Source organism: Sphaeramia orbicularis, chromosome 5, assembly GCF_902148855.1.
Source record: "Sphaeramia orbicularis chromosome 5, fSphaOr1.1, whole genome shotgun sequence".
Taxonomy (NCBI): domain Eukaryota; kingdom Metazoa; phylum Chordata; class Actinopteri; order Kurtiformes; family Apogonidae; genus Sphaeramia; species Sphaeramia orbicularis.
Genome location: NC_043961.1, coordinates 50,436,666 through 50,456,986, shown reverse-complemented (window position 1 = coordinate 50,456,986; position 20,321 = coordinate 50,436,666). Strand labels below are relative to the sequence as shown.

General features: G+C 35.8%; 1 protein-coding gene across 1 annotated transcript in view; it reads right to left on the bottom strand.

The window, feature by feature from the left end:
• Window positions 1–20,321, bottom strand: part of cers5 (ceramide synthase 5) — a 41,449-nt gene that overhangs the window by 13,649 nt on the left and 7,479 nt on the right. Inside the window, exons 2-6 of the mRNA XM_030134882.1 lie at window positions 10,928–11,033; window positions 4,418–4,548; window positions 4,104–4,161; window positions 3,928–3,978; window positions 2,125–2,217 (exon numbers count right to left, since the gene is read on the bottom strand). Of these exons, the coding sequence (XP_029990742.1) occupies window positions 2,125–2,217; window positions 3,928–3,978; window positions 4,104–4,161; window positions 4,418–4,548; window positions 10,928–11,033 (439 nt within the window). The remainder of the gene's footprint in view (window positions 1–2,124; window positions 2,218–3,927; window positions 3,979–4,103; window positions 4,162–4,417; window positions 4,549–10,927; window positions 11,034–20,321) is intronic.

Sequence of the window (20,321 nt, the reverse complement as noted above, 5' to 3'; positions counted from 1 at the left end):
GAAGACGATACAAGTGCATGCATGCAGATTGACTGTCTAAATAATAGACTGCAGCAGCTCAAAGGGAGAAACGTCTCCTGCAATACTAGTTTATACAAGTAATTCCTCTTAAGGTTGTGATTTAAAAGAAGCCACAGTGAAAGACGGGGGCGTTTTTTATGAAGGCTAAACCTTAACCTCATTCATCTTGACTCTGAACTGAACTCAGCTTGTAAACGTTGTAAACGTCAGAGTCCGTGGCACATGTTTTGTTTGGATAAAAGCATAAAAATGTGCTGCGTAATGTGTGTTTATGAGTGTCTGGTTACAACATTCTGGCCTAAACAGAGAGGTGAACAGCTCTGTTAGAAAGAAGACCATGCATCCTATTGGCAGCGATGCCACAGAAGGAAAAAAAAGACTTTCTCCATCCTGCAGATCACATCATTATTCATAGCAAAGTTATGCATTCAGACAAACTGTCAGGATTACACACAAAAATAGAGAAAGTGAAACAAATACACACTTAATAGACAGCGCAGAGCCCTGCAAAAACTGCACTACATTTCAACACAACTTCTATCTTAACAGTGTTCACTTCTGAGGAAATGGGCTGAGAACTGAACTACACTAAAAAAAAATATATGACTCAACGGAGGTGTTCAATTAATGCAGCCTCTGACAGAGGAAGAGGATATAGGTGAAAGATTAACAGTACAGCCAGACCTCTAATGAACCAGCAAAGACAAAGAGTGGAACAGAACATGTGCAGCTGACAGGCAAGTCACCTGGACTGACAGCAGCACAATACAGAGCTGGACAGACAAACAGACTGCAAACAGAATCAGGTCAACAACAGATTTGGTCAAAAATCCACTGCCTGTGTTTTGTTAAATACCTCAGTTGAGGTTGGGCTGGTAATGTCTCAGCCTTTGTCTTGTTTAACATTAACACGTTTGAATAATATTCAACAGGTTTAATGGTCTGTTGTAAACTCAGGGCCATTTATGTGCATGTAAAATGGAATAGGTAAGTAAGTAAAGTTTATTTGGTAAAATTATTTTCACAGGGTAAGGTGTTTCATAAGAATTACTTTGTTCAAACTAGAAAATAGAAACAATAAAACCACAGTAGACCTTAAAGACAGCAATAATTACAGAGTTTCTATATTTTTACACAAGGATCTGACCAGCTGAATGTGGGGTATTAACTAAAACTGAATTTCTACCTAAAATAAACAGAGTTTGCAGAAGCCAGCAAAGATCAATGTCCACCTTTATAAAAAATCTCCCTGGAACATCTTGAAGCTTGGCAATTATTCTTACCGACCAGTTGCATATGAAAATAACAAGAACTTACTAGAATGTGGAGAATTTTGACCCATTTGGAAAGAGATCATAAAACTTTTGTACATATATATATATATACAGACATTGTGGTTTAGAGCAAGCAGAAAGAGAATCACAATGAAACTATGCGAATGAGAAATACCCGCTGCAATTTCCTCTGTCAATAAAGGCCTTTAAATCTCCTGAAACAATCAGCGGTGGACAAGTCTCAACTGCTTTATCTGAACTTGTATCATTAAAAAGAAGAATGAAACCAAATAAATGAAGAAGAAAAATCAGACTATAGATGCTTCTTGAAATTGATTTGGACTGTGACAAACATTAATTCCAAACAAGTAGCTCTGGCCTAATTGATCCAGGTCACATTTACAACATAAAACATGTAAAACATAAAAAGGCGAGTGTCTGTGGCTGCAACTAACTCCATCTGCAATACTCTGGCATACTGAGGAATTTGTGTAATTCTAATAGAGTTAGGCCTGTTCCATCCTGCAATCACATGACAACGGGTGCCCTCATGCTGAGAATATAAGGCATTCACTGACTGAGCTGCAGCCGTGCCCCGCCTCTCCTCTAAAAACAAAAACATGTGACCGTCCAACACAACACGACTTGAAGAGAAACAAAGGAAACATACGAGTTGATTTAATGACTTCATACAATTTGCATCTGAGCCAGAGCTGTACAAAAGCACAAATATACACACACTGCCAGAAACACACTGCAACAAAACATACTTTAACATATGCTAAACAGGGAGTGGCATCTGAGAGAGTGAAAGTGTTTTTAACCTCACCTTTCTTTTAATGTCGGTGAACTGGGAGAACATGAGTGACCAGTAGAAAGCCAGTTCTGATATGTAGTAGTGGTAAAGACCTGGAGTCATCACCTGAAGGGGTCAAAGAAAGGTTCAACACAGCTGACAAAAATCTGATTCAATATACAGTTTTTTGTGATGAGTAAAAAGATTCCATGTGATCATTACTGTGCTGTGATATCACTTCCTCTTTAAATGAATCATGGTCCTGTCGACAGTTAATGAAGCAATAGTGTGTAAAAACCCACACTTCTGACTATGTGAGATAAAACACTGATCTGAGTCAGACTCAAGTCTACACAATCAAATATTTTACAAAACCATAAAAGTCTGCATCCAGTCATGTTTAATCTACATGAGCATTAGACCAGATGAATCCTTTATGATTGTATTCACATTTTACATCTTTTACATCTTCAGTCTAGATCAGGGGTGTTAAACATAAGGCCCGCAGGCCAAAACTGGCCTACCAAATCATTCGACCCGGCCCGCGGGGATGAATTTGCGAAGTGCAAAAATTACACTGACAATATTAACAGTTAAGGGTGTTCATACAAGTCAGTGTGATCTTTTACTCTTGTGTGCTTTGTTGTACTCCACTCTTGCTGCTGTAAATTTGGAATTTCCCCTTGAGGGACTAATAAAGGAATAGCTCATTGTATCTTATCTTATCTCAAGTAAAATAATAACATAACCTATAAATATTGACACCTCCAAATTGTTTCCTTGGTCTAATATGAAAAAAGTTAAATTCCATTATGAAAATATTTACATTTACAAATTATCCTGTCACAATAAAGTTTGAATAACCTGAACAAATATGAAGAATCTGAAACCCAAGTGCAATTTTAACAATATTATACCTGTTACTAAATGTTGTTTTCTGCATTTGTAGATCCACTGCGTTAATAATAAGCTGAGACATAATATTGTTGAAATTGCACTTCTTCTTTTTTTTTTTTTTTTTTTTTAAAGTTATTTCAGGGTGTACGTGGTTGTTCAGGTAATTCACATTTTTATAATGTAATTGAACTAAAACAAGGAGAAAAATCTGAATTATTATTTATAGGTTAATATTTTACTGGTCTGTCCCACTTGAGATCACACTGGGCTGTATGTGGCCCCTGAAATTAGATAAGTTTGACACCCCTGGTCTAGATGCATATGAATGTAAAGTGACTGTGATTACTGCCAAATACAATATGGTTTGTAACTGATGATAGTATGTGCCATTTTGATTTATTCTATTACTAACTCAACACAACTAACACAACTAGAAGGTCACCAAGCAACAACTCAGTTATATATTAACAGATAGTTTCTTTAGTAGTATTTTCAGCAATGGTTGATGGATAATTGTTATGCTAGAAGATGACATATTATAACATATTTTAAATTCCCCCTTATCAATCTGAACAGAGCATATAAATGAAACATATGCTAAATGATTTAACACTGCAACAATGTAAGACAACAGCTGCAACACAAGGATGTTTATGCAATATGGGTACATGGTAAATTGCTTTTTTATGGCACATCAGTATTTACACAAGAACAGGGAAAAGGTGAAGTAAAAGCAAACGGACGAGGTTTCTCGAGGCACTGAGCCAGTTAAACCACTGTTAGGTTGGAGAGGAAAATAACTCACAGTTCACTTTTCTGCACAGGTGTTTTGCTTGTAAAAAGAGACCAGGTGCTGATGCGCTGTTTCTTTTTATTTTTGAGGTCATTTCTTAGTTTATAGTTAATATTTAGATTATATTAACAAAATATGGATCATACCTGATAGGGGTAGCCATACCAGCAACGCCGTGTATCCCACATCCAAGGTGACTACAAATACACCAACAAGAACAAACTACACGTTAACAAACAAAAAAAAAAAAAACAGCATGACTGTTCTCTATGGAAATAATAATACTATTGAGGCCACAAAAATATGAAAAATCATTGCTCACCTGCCAGAGAAAACGGAACCCATAGGTAAAAATGCACAAATAAAATGTAAACCTCCACCTAGAAACAAACAAAAAGTCCAAGAATTATGAGAAAATTCCAAACTGGAAGTGCAACAATGTGTTACGACAGAATGGAATGACCTGACTATGAACTACAAATTCCTCCTCAGTACTTTATCTGACAATAACACGTTCCGAAGAAACAACAATCAATCAAACATGTAGATATAAATCTACACACACATAACTATGCAGCCGGCGCGTTCTTAAGCCTGCATAGAAGCCTAAGGTGAACATAGCAGAAATAAACCTACATGCTTTCGCAGAATTTAGTGTGTGTGCTTGGTTTATCCTGGTTCCTGCGATGTCTGAACCAGCGCTGGACCTTTCGCACCTCCCAGTCCAGCTGCTTAGAGAGACCATCCAGATGGCGAGAGTCTGGATTCTGTGAGAAGACACAAGATGCAGAAAACATGTTAACAGTTAACAATAGGACCAATGGCCCTGTATCTCACCACCATGTTCTATAAAGAATCAATAACTTGAATTTGTAAGGTTTTCAGGTTCTGCTGCTATGTTAGAGTTCTGTGGTCTTGATGCAGGAGATCAATCTCCCAGTAGAAGTGGGTGGTACTTCCACTGGAGGAGAACTCAACTAATTAAATAAAAGTCCATATATGACTTCCTATCAGTGCTTAACAGTAACTATATTGATATCTGTAACCATTTCCATTTTATAAACCATCAAAATATGGCCCATTATAGGTAAAGGCAAATGTTTAATATTTCGAATATTCAAAAATCAAAATTTTTCAAAACTGTGAAGAAACTTTGTAGACATTGTCCCAAGTAAGCTACATGTAAAATTTGAAATAAATCTGACCAGTAGTTTTGGAGAAGAAGATTGTTGAAATGTAGACGTTGGTGACCTTGACTTTGACCCTTCAAGGTCAAAGGTCATGGACCCAAATTAAAGTCCATACATGACTTACTATCAGTGCTCAATAGTAACTACAGACATCTCTGACCATTTCCATGTTATAAACCAAGAAAATATGGCCCATTATCAGTAAAGGCAAATTTTTGCTATTTAAAAAATTCTTCAAAAATCTAAATATCTCAAAATAGTGAACAAACTTTGAAGTCACTGTCCCAAGGAAGCTATATGTAAAATTTGAAATGAGCTCAACCAGCAGTTTTGTCAGAGAAGATGTTTGGAAAAATTGCTACAAAGACGCTGCCGACAACAGTGCCTTCACAACAGCTCATGGTTTATCAGCCGGTGAGCTAAAAATTTAAAAATATGACCAAGGGTCCTGTAGTCCAATGGCATATTTAAATACATTAATTGACATTTGTTTGACCTGTCAAGGTCACTCAAGGTCAAAAGGTCATGGCACCAAATGAAAGCCCATATGTGACTTCCTATCTATTGCCAATAGTAATTATAACAATATCTTACACTGTTTTCAAGTTATAGCACTTTGAAATGTGTCCAATTATAAACCAATGGGGATTTTTAACATTTCAAAAATTCATAAAAAATTTAAAAATCTATATTTCTCAATTCTTTGAACAAACTCGGTAGACCTTGCCCCAAAGATGTTCCACAACAAATATTAAGTCATTCTGACTGACGGTTTCAGAGGAGAAGATTCTTGAAAAATTGTTTACAGACAACAGATGGACGACAACTGATATCAATAATTCATCAGATCCTTTTGTGATTAGTGAATCAAGGTTAAAATAATTTCAATGTGAGTGTTGGACTAAAAAACAGCTAAGACCTTCATCATTACCTTTGCATAATATTTTATATACATAATTTTGATAATAATATAATTTTGCTGGTTACATATCATTGTTGTGGTTCTTTTATGACTTCTCCTAGAATTACATATTGAAATGAAAAGCATTTGCATTGTCAGTGGGTGCAGTTATATATTAGCAAAAAGGCTGCAACTGAAACACTGACGCTGTGCACAAAGATATAGAAGTTCTTGTATGTTTTTATACTCGTTCATATTAGTATGTTTGAGTCTAAAAATACACATCAAAATGATCAGACATCTGCACCTCTTCCTTAATAACCACCCAGATGACTCATATTTCAATAACGAATAAACTATGTTCAGATGACAGGCAAATGTGGCCCAAATCTGATTTTTTTTTTGCCCATATGTGATTTGAATACAATCTGTTAAAGACAGTTTGAACAGCACAAATCCATTTTTTTCAAATCTGACCCAGGTCACTTTCATATGTGGTCCTAAAACCAATATGTATTTGATATTTTCCAATGCGACTTCAGTCTGAACAGTCAGGTCGCATTTAACCGACAAACATCACAATTCTCCATCCCAGGAGGAGGAGTGGCGGGAAAAATATATTTACTTTCGTAAACACAATGCGTGCCTGTGTGGTCACGTAGTACATCAGGACCTCTTTTGTGCATGCGGGTCACTTCAGGGTTGCATTCAGTTCATACTCAAAACCGACAGCACTCAAATTTAATGCATAATATGAACAAGCACACAAAAAAGTGGGATTTCACCAAAAAATCTGAATTGTGCATTAAGACCTGGTGTCTGAATGTAGCCTTACTCAACAAGCGGATATAAGCCAGGAAATAAAGACATCAGATCTTGATCACATCTACACTCAGTGTTTCAGTCCAAACAGTAGGCCACAGCAGAAGTGAAGTGAAACACTGTCTCAGACAGGGGTGTAAGAAAACATCGATTCTGCAATTTATCGCAATATTTCATTTCACAATACTATATCGATATTAAAAAGTACTGTATCGATATTTTTAGGTATTTATTCAGATTTTGTGGAGGTTCCTTTTCTTTTGTTTATATTTTATTTATTATTATTTAACACTCTCTTATTAAATAATGTTAGTTCCTTTGTTGGGATTGAACTAAAATAATGTTCTGATGTTAGTTCTGAACTAATAGAATATGAACATTTGAACAGGATCTTAAACTGTAATGTCTGTAAAACAGAATTTCAGTTTGAACACAGGAAAAGTTTGTGATATAGCATTAGATCCTGTTCAGATCAAATAAAAATGTGTTTAGTATTTGTGGAGATTTATGGTGTAATTCAATTCTTCAAGGAAATTATCATTTAAAAAAAAAGAAAAATTAAAAAAATTGCCATTTTAACACTATCATGATATATCGTGATATTATTGTATTGTGATCCTAGTATTGTGATTTGAATTGTATCGCCAGATTCTTGCTGATACACAGCCCTAGTCTCAGAATGATAATTGGGACAAAAATGTGCACTTGTGTAATTGCTTCGTCACAGACTTCCATGCCCATGTTCAGTTCTTTTAGTGGAATTTCAGTCTGCAGAACCAAATTCATGTGACTTTTTCTTTTCATCAGGTTGCCAATTACAATGAGTTGATTTATAAACTGCCAGGATCCGGCCCATCTGAGTCACATGCCAGACACCCCAAAGCCTTTGTCTTCCATACAGTCGAGCCAAAAAACTAATTCAGGATCAGCAAAAGTTACAGGACAGTAGTTTCCCCTTTACTAATGCATTTGAACTCTTACAAGTGGGGCTTTTTTCTTGGTCTTGTCTACTATAATGAGATATTTTACTCTATTTAGTAAAAAGCACTTCTCTTTTCTTTAATTACTGAAAATACAGAAAAAGCATGAACTGATTAAATCTAGAAAAGTTACAATACTGATACTAATAAGTATTACTCAGAATGTTTAATAAAATAGATTGGTTTTAGTCCTGCATGTTTCACATCCTTGGTATTTTTGCAGTGGATCCTGCACTGCCGTTATGCTGTTCTCAGGACACTTGGACAAGGTACTAATCTCTGGAAACATCTGAGATCGCAACAATTTCACTTACTCTATCAAAGGTCAAGGTTCAGGGTCAGGGTGTTTGCTCTTTATCCAAATAAAAATTCCAGACTTTTTAAAACCTGCTATTTTTTTTCCCCCCCAAGACCTTGCCTTTATGTACTTTTATACTTGTGTGCCTACTTTTTTGGTTGATATTGCATCTGTTGTGTGTAGTAGAAATGTTCCTTTTAATAAATGTATGAACGAATGAATGAATTAACACATAATTCACAGTAAATTATGTTTTACTGACAGAGATGTTTTCAAAACCTATCGAGATCACAAAAGTGCATGAATATCACACAAACAAGTTTCACTATAAACATTCCAGTACCGACCAGTTAGTGAAAAAGTTTTTTATACGCTTTCCTCATGTATTTATTATCATACAAGATTATGTGCCTTTGTACATACTCTAAAATTCAACTGTGAGAGAAACTTTTTTCCATACTTCATTAAAACTTACACACAAAATTCCACACATTTCAAGGTCTGGGAAAAGCGTTTCAAAATTCCATACTTTTTAAGACTTTCAAGACCTGCGCAGGCACCCTAAAGGTACTTTTTTATCCCCTAGGGGCAAATTATTGTACAGCTAGCAGTACACACATCAAAAACAAATGACAGATACAATACAAAAACACAAATCACACACTATTCACTATTCAGAAGCCTGATAGCAGCAGGAATAAAAGAGTTCTTGTGCCTATTGGTTCTGCTACATGGTTGGGTGGGTCTGCAACCAGACTGAAGCAGCGTGAACTCCGACTATAGAGGGTGGGGTCATTCAGGACCGGCCGGGCCTTCAAGGTTCTGACCTTGTGTGTCAGGTCATCTAAAGTCACTCCTGTGATTCTGCTGCACACCTTCACAATACCCTGAAGTCTGCTTTTATCTTTGATAGTAAGTAGACCAAACCAGCAGATACTGTTCATACTGTTTTTACCACTGTCCATAGAATTTTACTTTTTTGTTTCTTTTTAATATACACGATGTATATATATTATAGTGCAGGGGTCTCAAACTCATTTTCTTTCAGGGGCCACATTCAGCCTGATTTGATCTCAAGTGGGCCGGACCAGTAAAATAATAGCATAATAACCTATAGTAAATAATGACAACTCCAAATTTTTGTCTTTGTTTTAGTGCAAAAGAAAAAAACATTACATTCTGAAAATACTTACTTTTATAAACTATCCAAACAAAAAAGATGTTAATAACCTGAAAAAACTGAAATTTCCTTAGAAAAATAAGTGCAATTTTAACAACATTATGCCTCAACTTATCATTTATACATATGCATTATGGATCGGGTCTACAAAGTCACTAAACACTTAGTAACAGGCAGGAAATAGTTAAAATTGTGCTTAATTTTCTTTCTTTCTTTCAGGTTGTTCATATTTGTTCAGGTTATTCACGTTTTATTGTTAAAGGATAGTTTGTAAATGTAAATATTTTTATAATTTAATGTTATTTTTTGCACTAAAACAAAGACAAAAATTTGAAGCTGTCACTAGTTACAGACATAATGTAAGTAAATATGGATTCATTATTTTTTGTAGATTATTATGCTATTTTACTGTAGATCACATTGGTCTGTATGTGGAACCTGAACTAAAATTAGCTCAACAGCCTTGACTGTGGAATTTTTGCACTTTGCAAATTCATCCCAGGGGCTGGACTGGAACCTTTGGCGGGCTGCATGTTTGAGACCCCTGTTATAGTGAGTGATATTTCATCTTGCTTTTTTGTATTTAACTTGCACCTTAGCTGAGATCTACCTGCCTTAATTTCGTTATTGGTACACATTATGTCAATAAAAATTCTGGAATCTCGAAAAGAAAAGGTTAAAACTGACTCAATAAAATAACAATAAAAAATCTTCATAAAATTCCTGTCCACATTAAAATGCTGGAGTTTCCGATAAAAGTACGTGCACTGATGTGACTTTTTAAAAACAGCTTCCATGTTTGCCTCAAAGGACAGTTGGATCATGTATCAAAAGAGACAGAGTGTTGGGACTGAGTGAATTGTGGAAGCAGCTGTTATAGCTATAAGACTGTCTACATAGTTAATGCGTGCATTTCCTTTCATAGTCCACACATTGAACACAAGCGGGCCGAGCGACGCAAAAAATGAAACACATCACTCGTGCAATAGGGGGTAGCTCTGAGTCCAGACCAGGTGTCAAACCGGGTGATATTCAAATCAAAATGGCTACTGAAGAAGAGAGTATTCTGATGTTTGTTGCACTGGACATTTTAAGGGTAGGAATACCATGGTAACTCGCCTAACTGAAGGGAGAATAATCACATACACAGCCATCGGTAACGTTCGACCGGACCTGACTGAGCCCATGTCACTTTTTATTAGTAAACATCCTGTTTGACCCTTCAGTTTAAGAGCGCAAAGAATATATGACAGGCTGTAATACGTAACAATGTTGATTTTGAATCGGTGGCACAAAAAAAACATGCCATATATAGACGGTGGTATGTCCGGCCTCTGAACTGCAGCAGAGACGGACTCAGGACAGGGAATTCCAATCTCTTGTTAGGTCTACGCGAATTCTAGACGGGGAGAGGCATTTCCAATATTTTCGAATGCTGGCTTGAGTGGCTCGCTTTCTGCCGGAGACTTCAGTGAATCACCGTCATCTTCTTCTGTAAATATAACAATGTGTTGAATTAAACTACATTGCTCGCGTATTGCCCCCGCCCGTGACGTATGGTATTAAACCGTTCGCTACATCATGTATAAAAAAAAAAAAAAAAGAACAACACATTTTGAGACGCAAACATGCATCATGGCGGTCAATGCGTCTCGATGCTTCGCAATGTGTTCGCGTCTGCATGCCCTTGCATTGACTATGAAACGGCCCTAAGACACACATTTTTAAAGAAAGATTTTTAAAAAAAAGATACTAGGTTATGAAATGCCCCAAACCTTTGTGATGGATGTAAACACTTTCTCCAGCACTGCATTGGGTTGAGCTCTTCTTCCAATATCTGGCTGAATGTGGAGACTCCGGGCACAGGTACTGGCAATAAATCTGTATCAGAGGTGAAGATGGGATACATGATGGTCAGTCTTAGCTGAAATGTGGTTTAAAAAAAAGACATTTCAAACCACTTGGGTCTTTTTTTAAGACAACAATCTTACTTTTTCAAGATCTTGAATGACTCATGAGCTGTCATGAACTTGTGAAGAAAAAATAATCATAAAACACAAAGGGCTTTATACATGGGTATTAAACTCATTCGGCCCAATTTGATCTCAAGTGGGTCAGACCACTAAAATAATAGCATAATAGCCTATAAATGATGACAAGTCCAAATTTTTCTTTGTTCTTGTGTAAAAAAAAAAAAAAAAAATACATATGAATAACTTAATAACTTGCAAATTATGAAAATATTTACATTTGCAAACTATCCTTTCACAAAAAATGTCAATACCTTGAAAAAAAATTATATTTCTTTTCAATTTTAACAATATTATACCTCATCTTATACTTGTGTTTTATGGATCAGAACTACAACAGAACTACAAAAGCACGAATTTTTTAGTAACAGGCAGAATATTGTTAAAATTACTTTCTTTCCTTTAGATATCTCAGATTGTTTTTATTTAGGTTTTTCACGTTTTCTTGTTAAAGGATAATTTATAAATGTAAATATTTTCATAATGTAGTATTATTTTTTTCACATTAAACCAAGAAGAAAATTTGGATTTGTCATTATGTATAGGTTATTATGCTATTATTTTACTTGAGATCCTGAGCTATAACGAGTTCGACACCATTGACTGGTAATATCTTTAGTGTAATTTTTCCACTTTGCAATTCATCCCACAGGCCAGACTGAACATTCGTTGACCCGGTTTTGGCCCACGGGTTGCATATTTGACACCCCTGCCTTAATAAGTCTGGTAATGATCATATACCATGTCTCTCTACAGCACTACTGTATTTACATGATTAAGCCCCGTCAGGCTTGTGTTACATCTGTAAGTGTAAACTAGGTCTAGGTCTCTTCATATAACATATTCCAAATTGCCAGGGTGGAACAATTGTCCTTAGTGCATGATAATTGGCTGGCCAACATAGCTCTAGTTACCAAGATGTGTGACAGGAGAGTGAATCAGCAGAAAGAAAGGTGATCTAGAGGAAGGTTAAAAAATGGATTGCACATAATGCTGCTTGTACATAATGATACCATCTGGTGTGCTGTTGTTCTGAGTCTGACCAATAAGTCCTCTGGTTAAACATCTCCAAACACTTTAGTGCTGACAAATCAGATTTTCATCACCACCTCTGTATGAATATAAACGATAAAGGCTGCCTGATGAATAAGTCAACTCATTTGATTTACACATGCCATACGCTCACATGCTCGAACTATCACATGCATGGACATGGACTGTAGAAATGTAATCCATTTAATGGGTTAGGTATTCAAGTTCAATTTGTCCAATAAAAGCATGGTTGGAATAGTTTAATTTTGTTATTCAGTGGGTGGAGGCTGTTTAGCAGAAAGACACTGGATCTGTAAACCTGGTAGAGATTGAACAATTATGGGTTTTTAGGGTCAATATTATGAAAACAGTTTGGAGGAAAAAGACGATTAACTGGCCAATATGGTCATACTTTCATCCTTCCCAAAAAATCAGTAGTGTTGGAAATAAACTATCTTTATAAACTACCTTCATTAGAAAATGAGTATCTGCTTAAATGAACATGAAGCTCAAATTAATCAGTAGCTCCAGGGTTGAGCTCAGGTTTTCAGTGCCATTAGAAGTCTCAGTTAAACCACTTTTCCCAAGTCTACGGTAAAGGTGGGTAATTTGGTAAAGGGTTATGGGGGTCTATCTGCAAGAATAGTTCTTCAAAAAAGTAAAATATAGTTCCACTACATTTGGACTATTGTTATGACAAGAAGTCCAGTCTGTACAAACTGCAACTGGAAAACCTCATTTAATTAGTTTTGATATTCTCCAAACTGACATTATATTAATTTCAATCATCAGAATCAGAATACTTTATTAATCCCAGGGGGAAATTATTGGGTCTTACAGTCGTTCCATTGAAGTATAATAAAAAGTAGCAATACAACAGAAAAAGAAAAATATATGAAGCTCTAAATATACAAACATATATATATATATATATACACACACACACACACACACACACACACACACATCATTTTGACAGACAGGGTCATAGAAATTCCATTATGGTGGTTGCTGCCACACGTTTCACATCATCTGAACCAAATAAGTTTATCTAGGTCTCATCAGACCACAGGACATGGTTCCAGTAATCCATGTCCTTAATATGCTTGTCTTTAGCAAACTGTTTGCGGGCTTTCTTAAGCATCATCTTTGGTTAAGATGGTGTCAAGCTTGTGTGGTGGAAACCAGGTGAGGAGTACAAAGACAAGTGTGTCTTCCCTTCAGTCAAGCATAGTGGTGGAAGTGTCATGGTCTAGGGCTGCATGAGTACTGCTGGCACCGGGGAGCTACAGTTCATTGAGGGAACCATGAATGCCAACATGTACTGTGACATACTGCAGCAAAACACGATCCCCTCCCTTTGGAAACTGGGCCACAGGGCAGTATTCCAACATGATAATGACCCCAAACACACCTCCAAGATGACCACTGCCTTGCTAAAGAAGCTGTTGGTAAAGGTGATGGAGTGGCCAAGCATGTCTCCAATTCAATTCAGTTCAATTCAATTTTATTTGTATAGCCCAATGTCTCCAGACCTAAACCCTATTGAGCATCTGTGGGGCATCCTCAAACGGAAAGTGGAAGTACGCAAGGACTCTACCGCCCACCAGCTCTGTAATGTCATCATGAAGGAGTGGAAGAGGATTCCTGTGGCAACCTGTGAAGCTCTGGTGGCCCAAAAGGGTTATGGCAGTGCAGGAAAATAATGGTGGCCACACAAAATATTAACACTTTGGGCCCAATTTGGACATTTTCAATTAGGGGTGTACTCACTTTTGTTGCAAGCTTTTTAGACATTAATGGCTGTGTGTTGAGTTATTTTGAGGGGACAGTAAATTTACACTGTTATACAAGCTGTACACTGACTACTTTACATTGTATCAAAGCGTCATTTCCTCAGCGTTGTCCCATGAAAAGATAAATATTTGCAGAAATGTGAGGGGTGTACTCACTTTTGTGAGATACTGTATATGCATACATCAAATATATATCTATATCTATACACATGCACACACACACACACAGACACAATAAAATTTGCTTTGGGTGCCACACCTACACCTAAGCCTTATAATGGTGGGGAGAACCACGAAACTGATTGTTAAGACTTGGTTTATTTTTTAGCTTTTTTGCTATTATTTTTCATCAAACTAAGCAATATCAGTGGGACAGCTATAGCAATATTAGCCATCAGCCACTAACCACATTCTACTGATATGATAGTTGTTAAAAACATCCTTTTAATGACAGTTCATTGATCTGTCTGTAATAGCTGATGTGAACCCATTTGTTTATTGCAAATCATATTGTCATCATAGTATTGAATATCAAAGATTTTCCTCACATCAACCACAACTTTATCATGCTGAAGCTGATGTATATAAAGTGATATTACTACTGGTGAAACTCATGTTGAGACCATCTGAGCTGTCTCCTTAAATGTTGGTTTTATTGGCAGGTAGAATAAAAATGTCAGATCAATCATTTACACAGTTGTGCACCTTCGCAGGGACCTCGACAGAACATGTTAAAAAAACACATTTTTTGCCTTGAGCTGTGAAATTCAGACTCATGGACTTGTCTGATTTTAAAAAAATGGAAAGACGACTTCACAAACACAGTAGTGCTAGGATTGATCGCATTGATGTGGTAAACGTCTCTTCTGGATCAGGCTTTAAATTGCTTTAATAAAATAAAAACATTTCAGACAAAGTTGGTTTGGCATCTACAAGTCCAAATCACAAGTTATTTTCATTAGAGTAGATAAGTTTTTGCTATGTCACTGATTTAGAGACAGATATTTACGCTTTCACTACACAAAGCTAAAGCAATAAACCAATGCAAGAGACTAATAAAACCCAGATGTTACTTCACTTTCAAAGGCAGACTGTTGCTACACAACCAAGAAAAATTCCTCACAGGATGTGCATTTCAATATTAGAATATTCTGGGCCACAATTCTGGCTACATTTCCAAATTTATTCCATGAAATTCATGAACTGCCCTGCTGACTTAATATCCACTAGACTGAAGTGTGGGGTGAAGTGTCAGTGTTAACAAGGAATGTCAACATTGTTCATGGATCTGAGTAGAGAGTAGACTAGTTGAGGAACTTTATGACAAGTGAGTCAGACACCGGTGAGAAAAAACACCCACCTACAATTTGAAATGTCACAGAATTATATGAGCATGTCACACTGGTCTAAGAATATACTGCAGCATGGCAGCTGCAGGAATGTTCTGTATAATGCTTTAAATGAAACAGATACAGTTTTAAATGCAAGCCTACACTTGGTGTCAGGTCTACTAAAATACTTCAATGAAGAATAGAATAGAGTAGAATAGAATAGAATAGAATAGAATAGAATAGAATAGAATAGAATAGAATAGCTATTATAAGAATAGAGTAAATATAAAATTTCAAAGACTAAAAATAAGATATAAAAATAGAATCAATTTTACAAAGTGACATAAGAATAGAGCTCAGTAGAATAAAAAATAAAGATGGACAAAATATGAACTGACACAATTTACAGTATTAACAGTATGTGACAGTATGTATATCTATGACTGACATTAACAATATTAACAGTATGTATTATCTATGAAAACAGTATGTATATCTATGAAACAGTGTTAACAGATGACTTGTTTTCAGGCAAATCTGACAAATGATAATCAGACTGACCACTTTTAGCCCGAGTGGAGCGGAAAACAGTACCTTGAATCCCAGTATACAATGTGCAGTTTTTCTTCTGCACATCAGCACATTTTCAGAAAACCTCGATCAAATGTGACACAGCCGATTTTAATAACATTTTCAAAGTTGTTAGTCTAAAAATAAACGAGGAAGGAAAAAGTGACAGGCACAAACTGGCTTTCATCCATGTCAGAAATGCTTCAATACTTTAATGCTTACAGTTGGTTTACGAGCTGACTGAGTGGTAATTACACCTGTTATTAAAATGACAGATGAATTAACCTTTGAGGAAGAAAATATGACGACAAGTGATCACTGAGGCAAATATATTATCATTTCCTTGTATTAACTGGGTAAATGCCAAATTACCATGGGAAAAAAACACAAATCATTCCTGCTATATTAATACTGGAAGTACAGCTGATATTAAACTGATTCTGATTCTAAAGCATCAGAAACCAAAGAACAAAAACCTTAAGGGAGGTTTTTTTGTGTCATTTTTGCCATTTTCAACTTGGCTGGGATATAAACATGTTTTCAGTGGGAACAAAACCGACCTGCACTGAACCATGTCAGATCCTCTACGTGATGAAATGTCATGTTCGAGGAGAGGGTTCCTCGTGGTGGGAATCTGACACTCAACACGAAACAGCCATTGTGTTTCATTATTATCAGCAAAAAAACACCTTTTGTCTGGGGCAAAACCACTTACACTCCTTACACTCCCTGTTTTTTTTTTGTTTTTTCTACTCTCGCTTAAAGAACCTGCTTTACAGCTCAGCTCTTAGTTCTTCTTGTCCTGAGGTAACATTTTGTTTAGAGAAATGGCAGGTATGTAGATTAAAGAGACTGTGTGGGAATCTTACACAACATTTGAGTCAACGTCTGCATCTAAATTAAACTTCTCAAGTTTAGAAAAGACAATGATGCTTTTAAAACCTAAAAGAGAATATGCTTAGAGCCCATTTCCTTTGGCAATATTTCTCCAGATGTCTCCTGACTTAGTGTATTAAGGCTGGACTACAACAAATGAGATTCATTTTAAAACCTGATTTAATCATGGTTTAACTTCAAATTAAGCTGCACCTTCATATTTTTCTTCATAAAAATCTAAAAATTATGATTAACTTAAGTTAGACATAGCTTACAGCTCACATTAGGAGTGTGACAAAATATTGATATGGCGAACTACCGTGATATTTAATCTTACATGTATGCTTTTTTAAAATTATTATCAAAATATAGCCACTATAAACTTCTTTCATTGTTCCTCCTTAGTGAGTCGAATCACTGTTTTACATGTCATCCAAATGGGCAGAAGTCAGAGAAGAAGAAAAAACAAACAATGGTGCCAATATGGCAGATTTGAGCAGTGAAGTTAAACTGAAAGATGCACCAGTTCATTTAATTCAAAAGTATGGACTCACTTTGGCTTTTATAGTGTGGATGGAACAAAGCTGGAAAAGGACTTTGCAGTATGCAAGAACTGTCACACAAAAATACAATACACAGGTGGCATGACAAACATGCACACTTGAGAAACATGAGATGTGTTTTCTGAATTACTTTAAAATAGTGTCACTGTTTGTCAGACACCTCAAGAAAATCCTATTTACAGTTATGTTGCACTTAAACAGTGTCAGTGTTTTTACACTACTGCTGTTTGTACTCTAGTTAAATTATGCTGCAAAATATAAACTATGAAATTTATTTAGTTTTGTTTTTTTGTTTCACCCCTATAAACACACAAATATATTGTAGGTTATTAAGAGCAATATATCATAATCACAATATCGCCATATTGAGATATGAGATGTGAGCCATGTATCGCATATCGTGTCGTGTATCGTATCGTGACATACCCTGAGATTCACAGTCCTAGATCACATTGACCAGGAGTGTCAAATTTATTTTAGTTCAGGGGCCACATTCAGGCCAATTTGATCTCAAGTGGGCCAGACCAGTAAAACATTAGCATAAGAGTCTATAATAAATAATGACAATTGCAAATTTTCCTCTTTGTTTCGGTGCAAAAAAGTTAAATTAAATAATGAAAATATTTACATTTACAAAATACCCTTTAACAAACAATGAGTAAGCACAACAACCTGAAATTTCTTAAGAAAAAAAAGCACATTTAGCAATATTATGCCTCAATTTATTATTTACACGTGTATTATTATTACAAAAAGCATTTAGTAAAAGGCAATTCAGTTCAATTAAATTCAAAAAAACTTTATTAGACCCCAGGGGCAATGTAAGGGCATATGTAAGCAGTACGGTGCTTTAATACAACTCAAGAAATAGATTTTTAAAAAATTAAATACAGTTAAAGTAAAAGTATAAAAGAGTAAAGTATTAAAGTAAAAAAGAAAAAAAAATAGTAATAAAAAGAGCAACTGTGTACAATTTTTAAAAAACATGTGATTGCTTGAATAAGGTGGATAAAGTGGGTAAAATAAAGCCAGGATTAAAGGTAATTATGCTTTTTTTTTTTTTTTCACCCACTTGAGATCATACTGGTCTGTTTGTGGAACCTGAACTAAAATGATTTTGACACCATTGATTGTTAAAATCTTCAGTGTAATTTTTGCATTTCACAAATTCATCCCATGGGCCGGATCAGACCCTTTGGTGGGCCAGTTTTGGCTCACAGACCTGATGTTTGACACCCCTGCCCTGACAGACTATGCCTGGAAAACCTCACTTTTTTATCCATCTATTCATTCATTTTTACTCTGAAGCTCCCTGTTAATTTACTCAGTTTGTCAAGAGTTGTGTAACAGGGAGTATCATCCAAATATATTCACTTCCTACAGAAATTAAAATTCAATCTACAGGCAAAGTTTTGGTGTAATTCCAGAAGATTTACATGAATGTCCTCATTTCTTCTAATACAGATTTTCTCATTTTCTGCTTGGAAACAGTTTTTGTTAAACACACAAAATTTGTTTGTAATAAAAATAAACACTGACAGAACCAGTGTGGACTTTGTACAGTTCGTCATGTTTCTGTCTGACCTCTGAACCAATCAGCTGTTTGATTATGGGATAGACGCACATTTGGCTCAAGTTGAACAAGCCTAATGTTTTATTGTGAAGGCGTACACAAGTGCTTTAGCCCTTTTCGTCACAAGCATCTCTATTCCAAGGACTCACATAAACACACATGCATGTTCCCCCCTCCCATCCCGTCTGCCCTCATCCTATTTCTTTCCTCCTGTCCCCCTCCCCAACTCCCACCAAATCCAGTGAAAAAGTTCCACCATGTGACCACATGTACTGTGTTTATAATGTATGATGTCTTATGTTTGTGCTTGCATTATCCTCTCTGTTCTTTCACTGTAATCTTCGAAGAAGGGGGTCTGTGGCGACGCACTAGGTTGCAGCGGCTCGATGCCCTACATCGATCTTAATTTCGTTTGACGTACTGTACATTGTACTGTGTTGTCAAATGACAATAAACCTATTCTCTCTCTCTCTATTATGACTAAACTGTGTTTCATTTTAGTTTATGTCATCACATAAATTTGGATTTGGTAAACAAACACTACTAATTGTGCAACAGAGCTCTGCTTCCATTTAAATCTGGATCTACTCATTTTATATACTTAGTTTTTCCAAACTGTGAGACACTTGGAATATTGTACGTCATGACTGAAAGAGTCCAAAACTGCATTAGACTCTTGACTTTGTGGCTCTCAGGTGCAAGTTCAAGTGCAACACATTATAACATATTCTGCAGAGAAGATAGACTGAAGAGATTAGTTTTATGTAAAACTATGGTGTTAAACATTACTCAAGACAATCGACATAACTCCTCATTTTAACAGTTTAAGTGCACTTTGAGCATAGAACACTTTTACAAGCAAAGGCAACATTCAGAATTCAGTGTTTAACAATTTGATCACTTAAAAATTCAAGGACGCCACTGCTGAATGTGAAGCCTGGCTCAGAATGAATTAATTCCACAAGTACAATTCAAAAGAAACTTAAGTTATATAAGTTTTTACTTGGCTTTTAATTAAAGTGCTTCCTCTTTTGTTGTTTAGTTTAGTTTGGTTTCAATCATTAGCTGGCATATTTTGGAATCCTTTCCTTTTACTTCACTGACTTGTTGTCTCGTAGAAGTAGATTAATTCTTATCTCCTTGTTTGTGCTGTTTTAATCTTCCTGTGAAGCATTCTGGGCATTATTGCATAAAATGTTCGCGATTTAAAAAAAACAAACTTGAAGCTGACTCCAGTGTTTCTAAAGCAAGGAAATTACCACTACCACAAACACATGCAAGCATTGTAATTTAGCTCTATAACTATATATAAACTCAGTGTAATCCAGATGTTTTACAACTACTTTTTACAAAGTAATTATATATAATAAGATTTTAACATAATAATCTAAGCTTTAA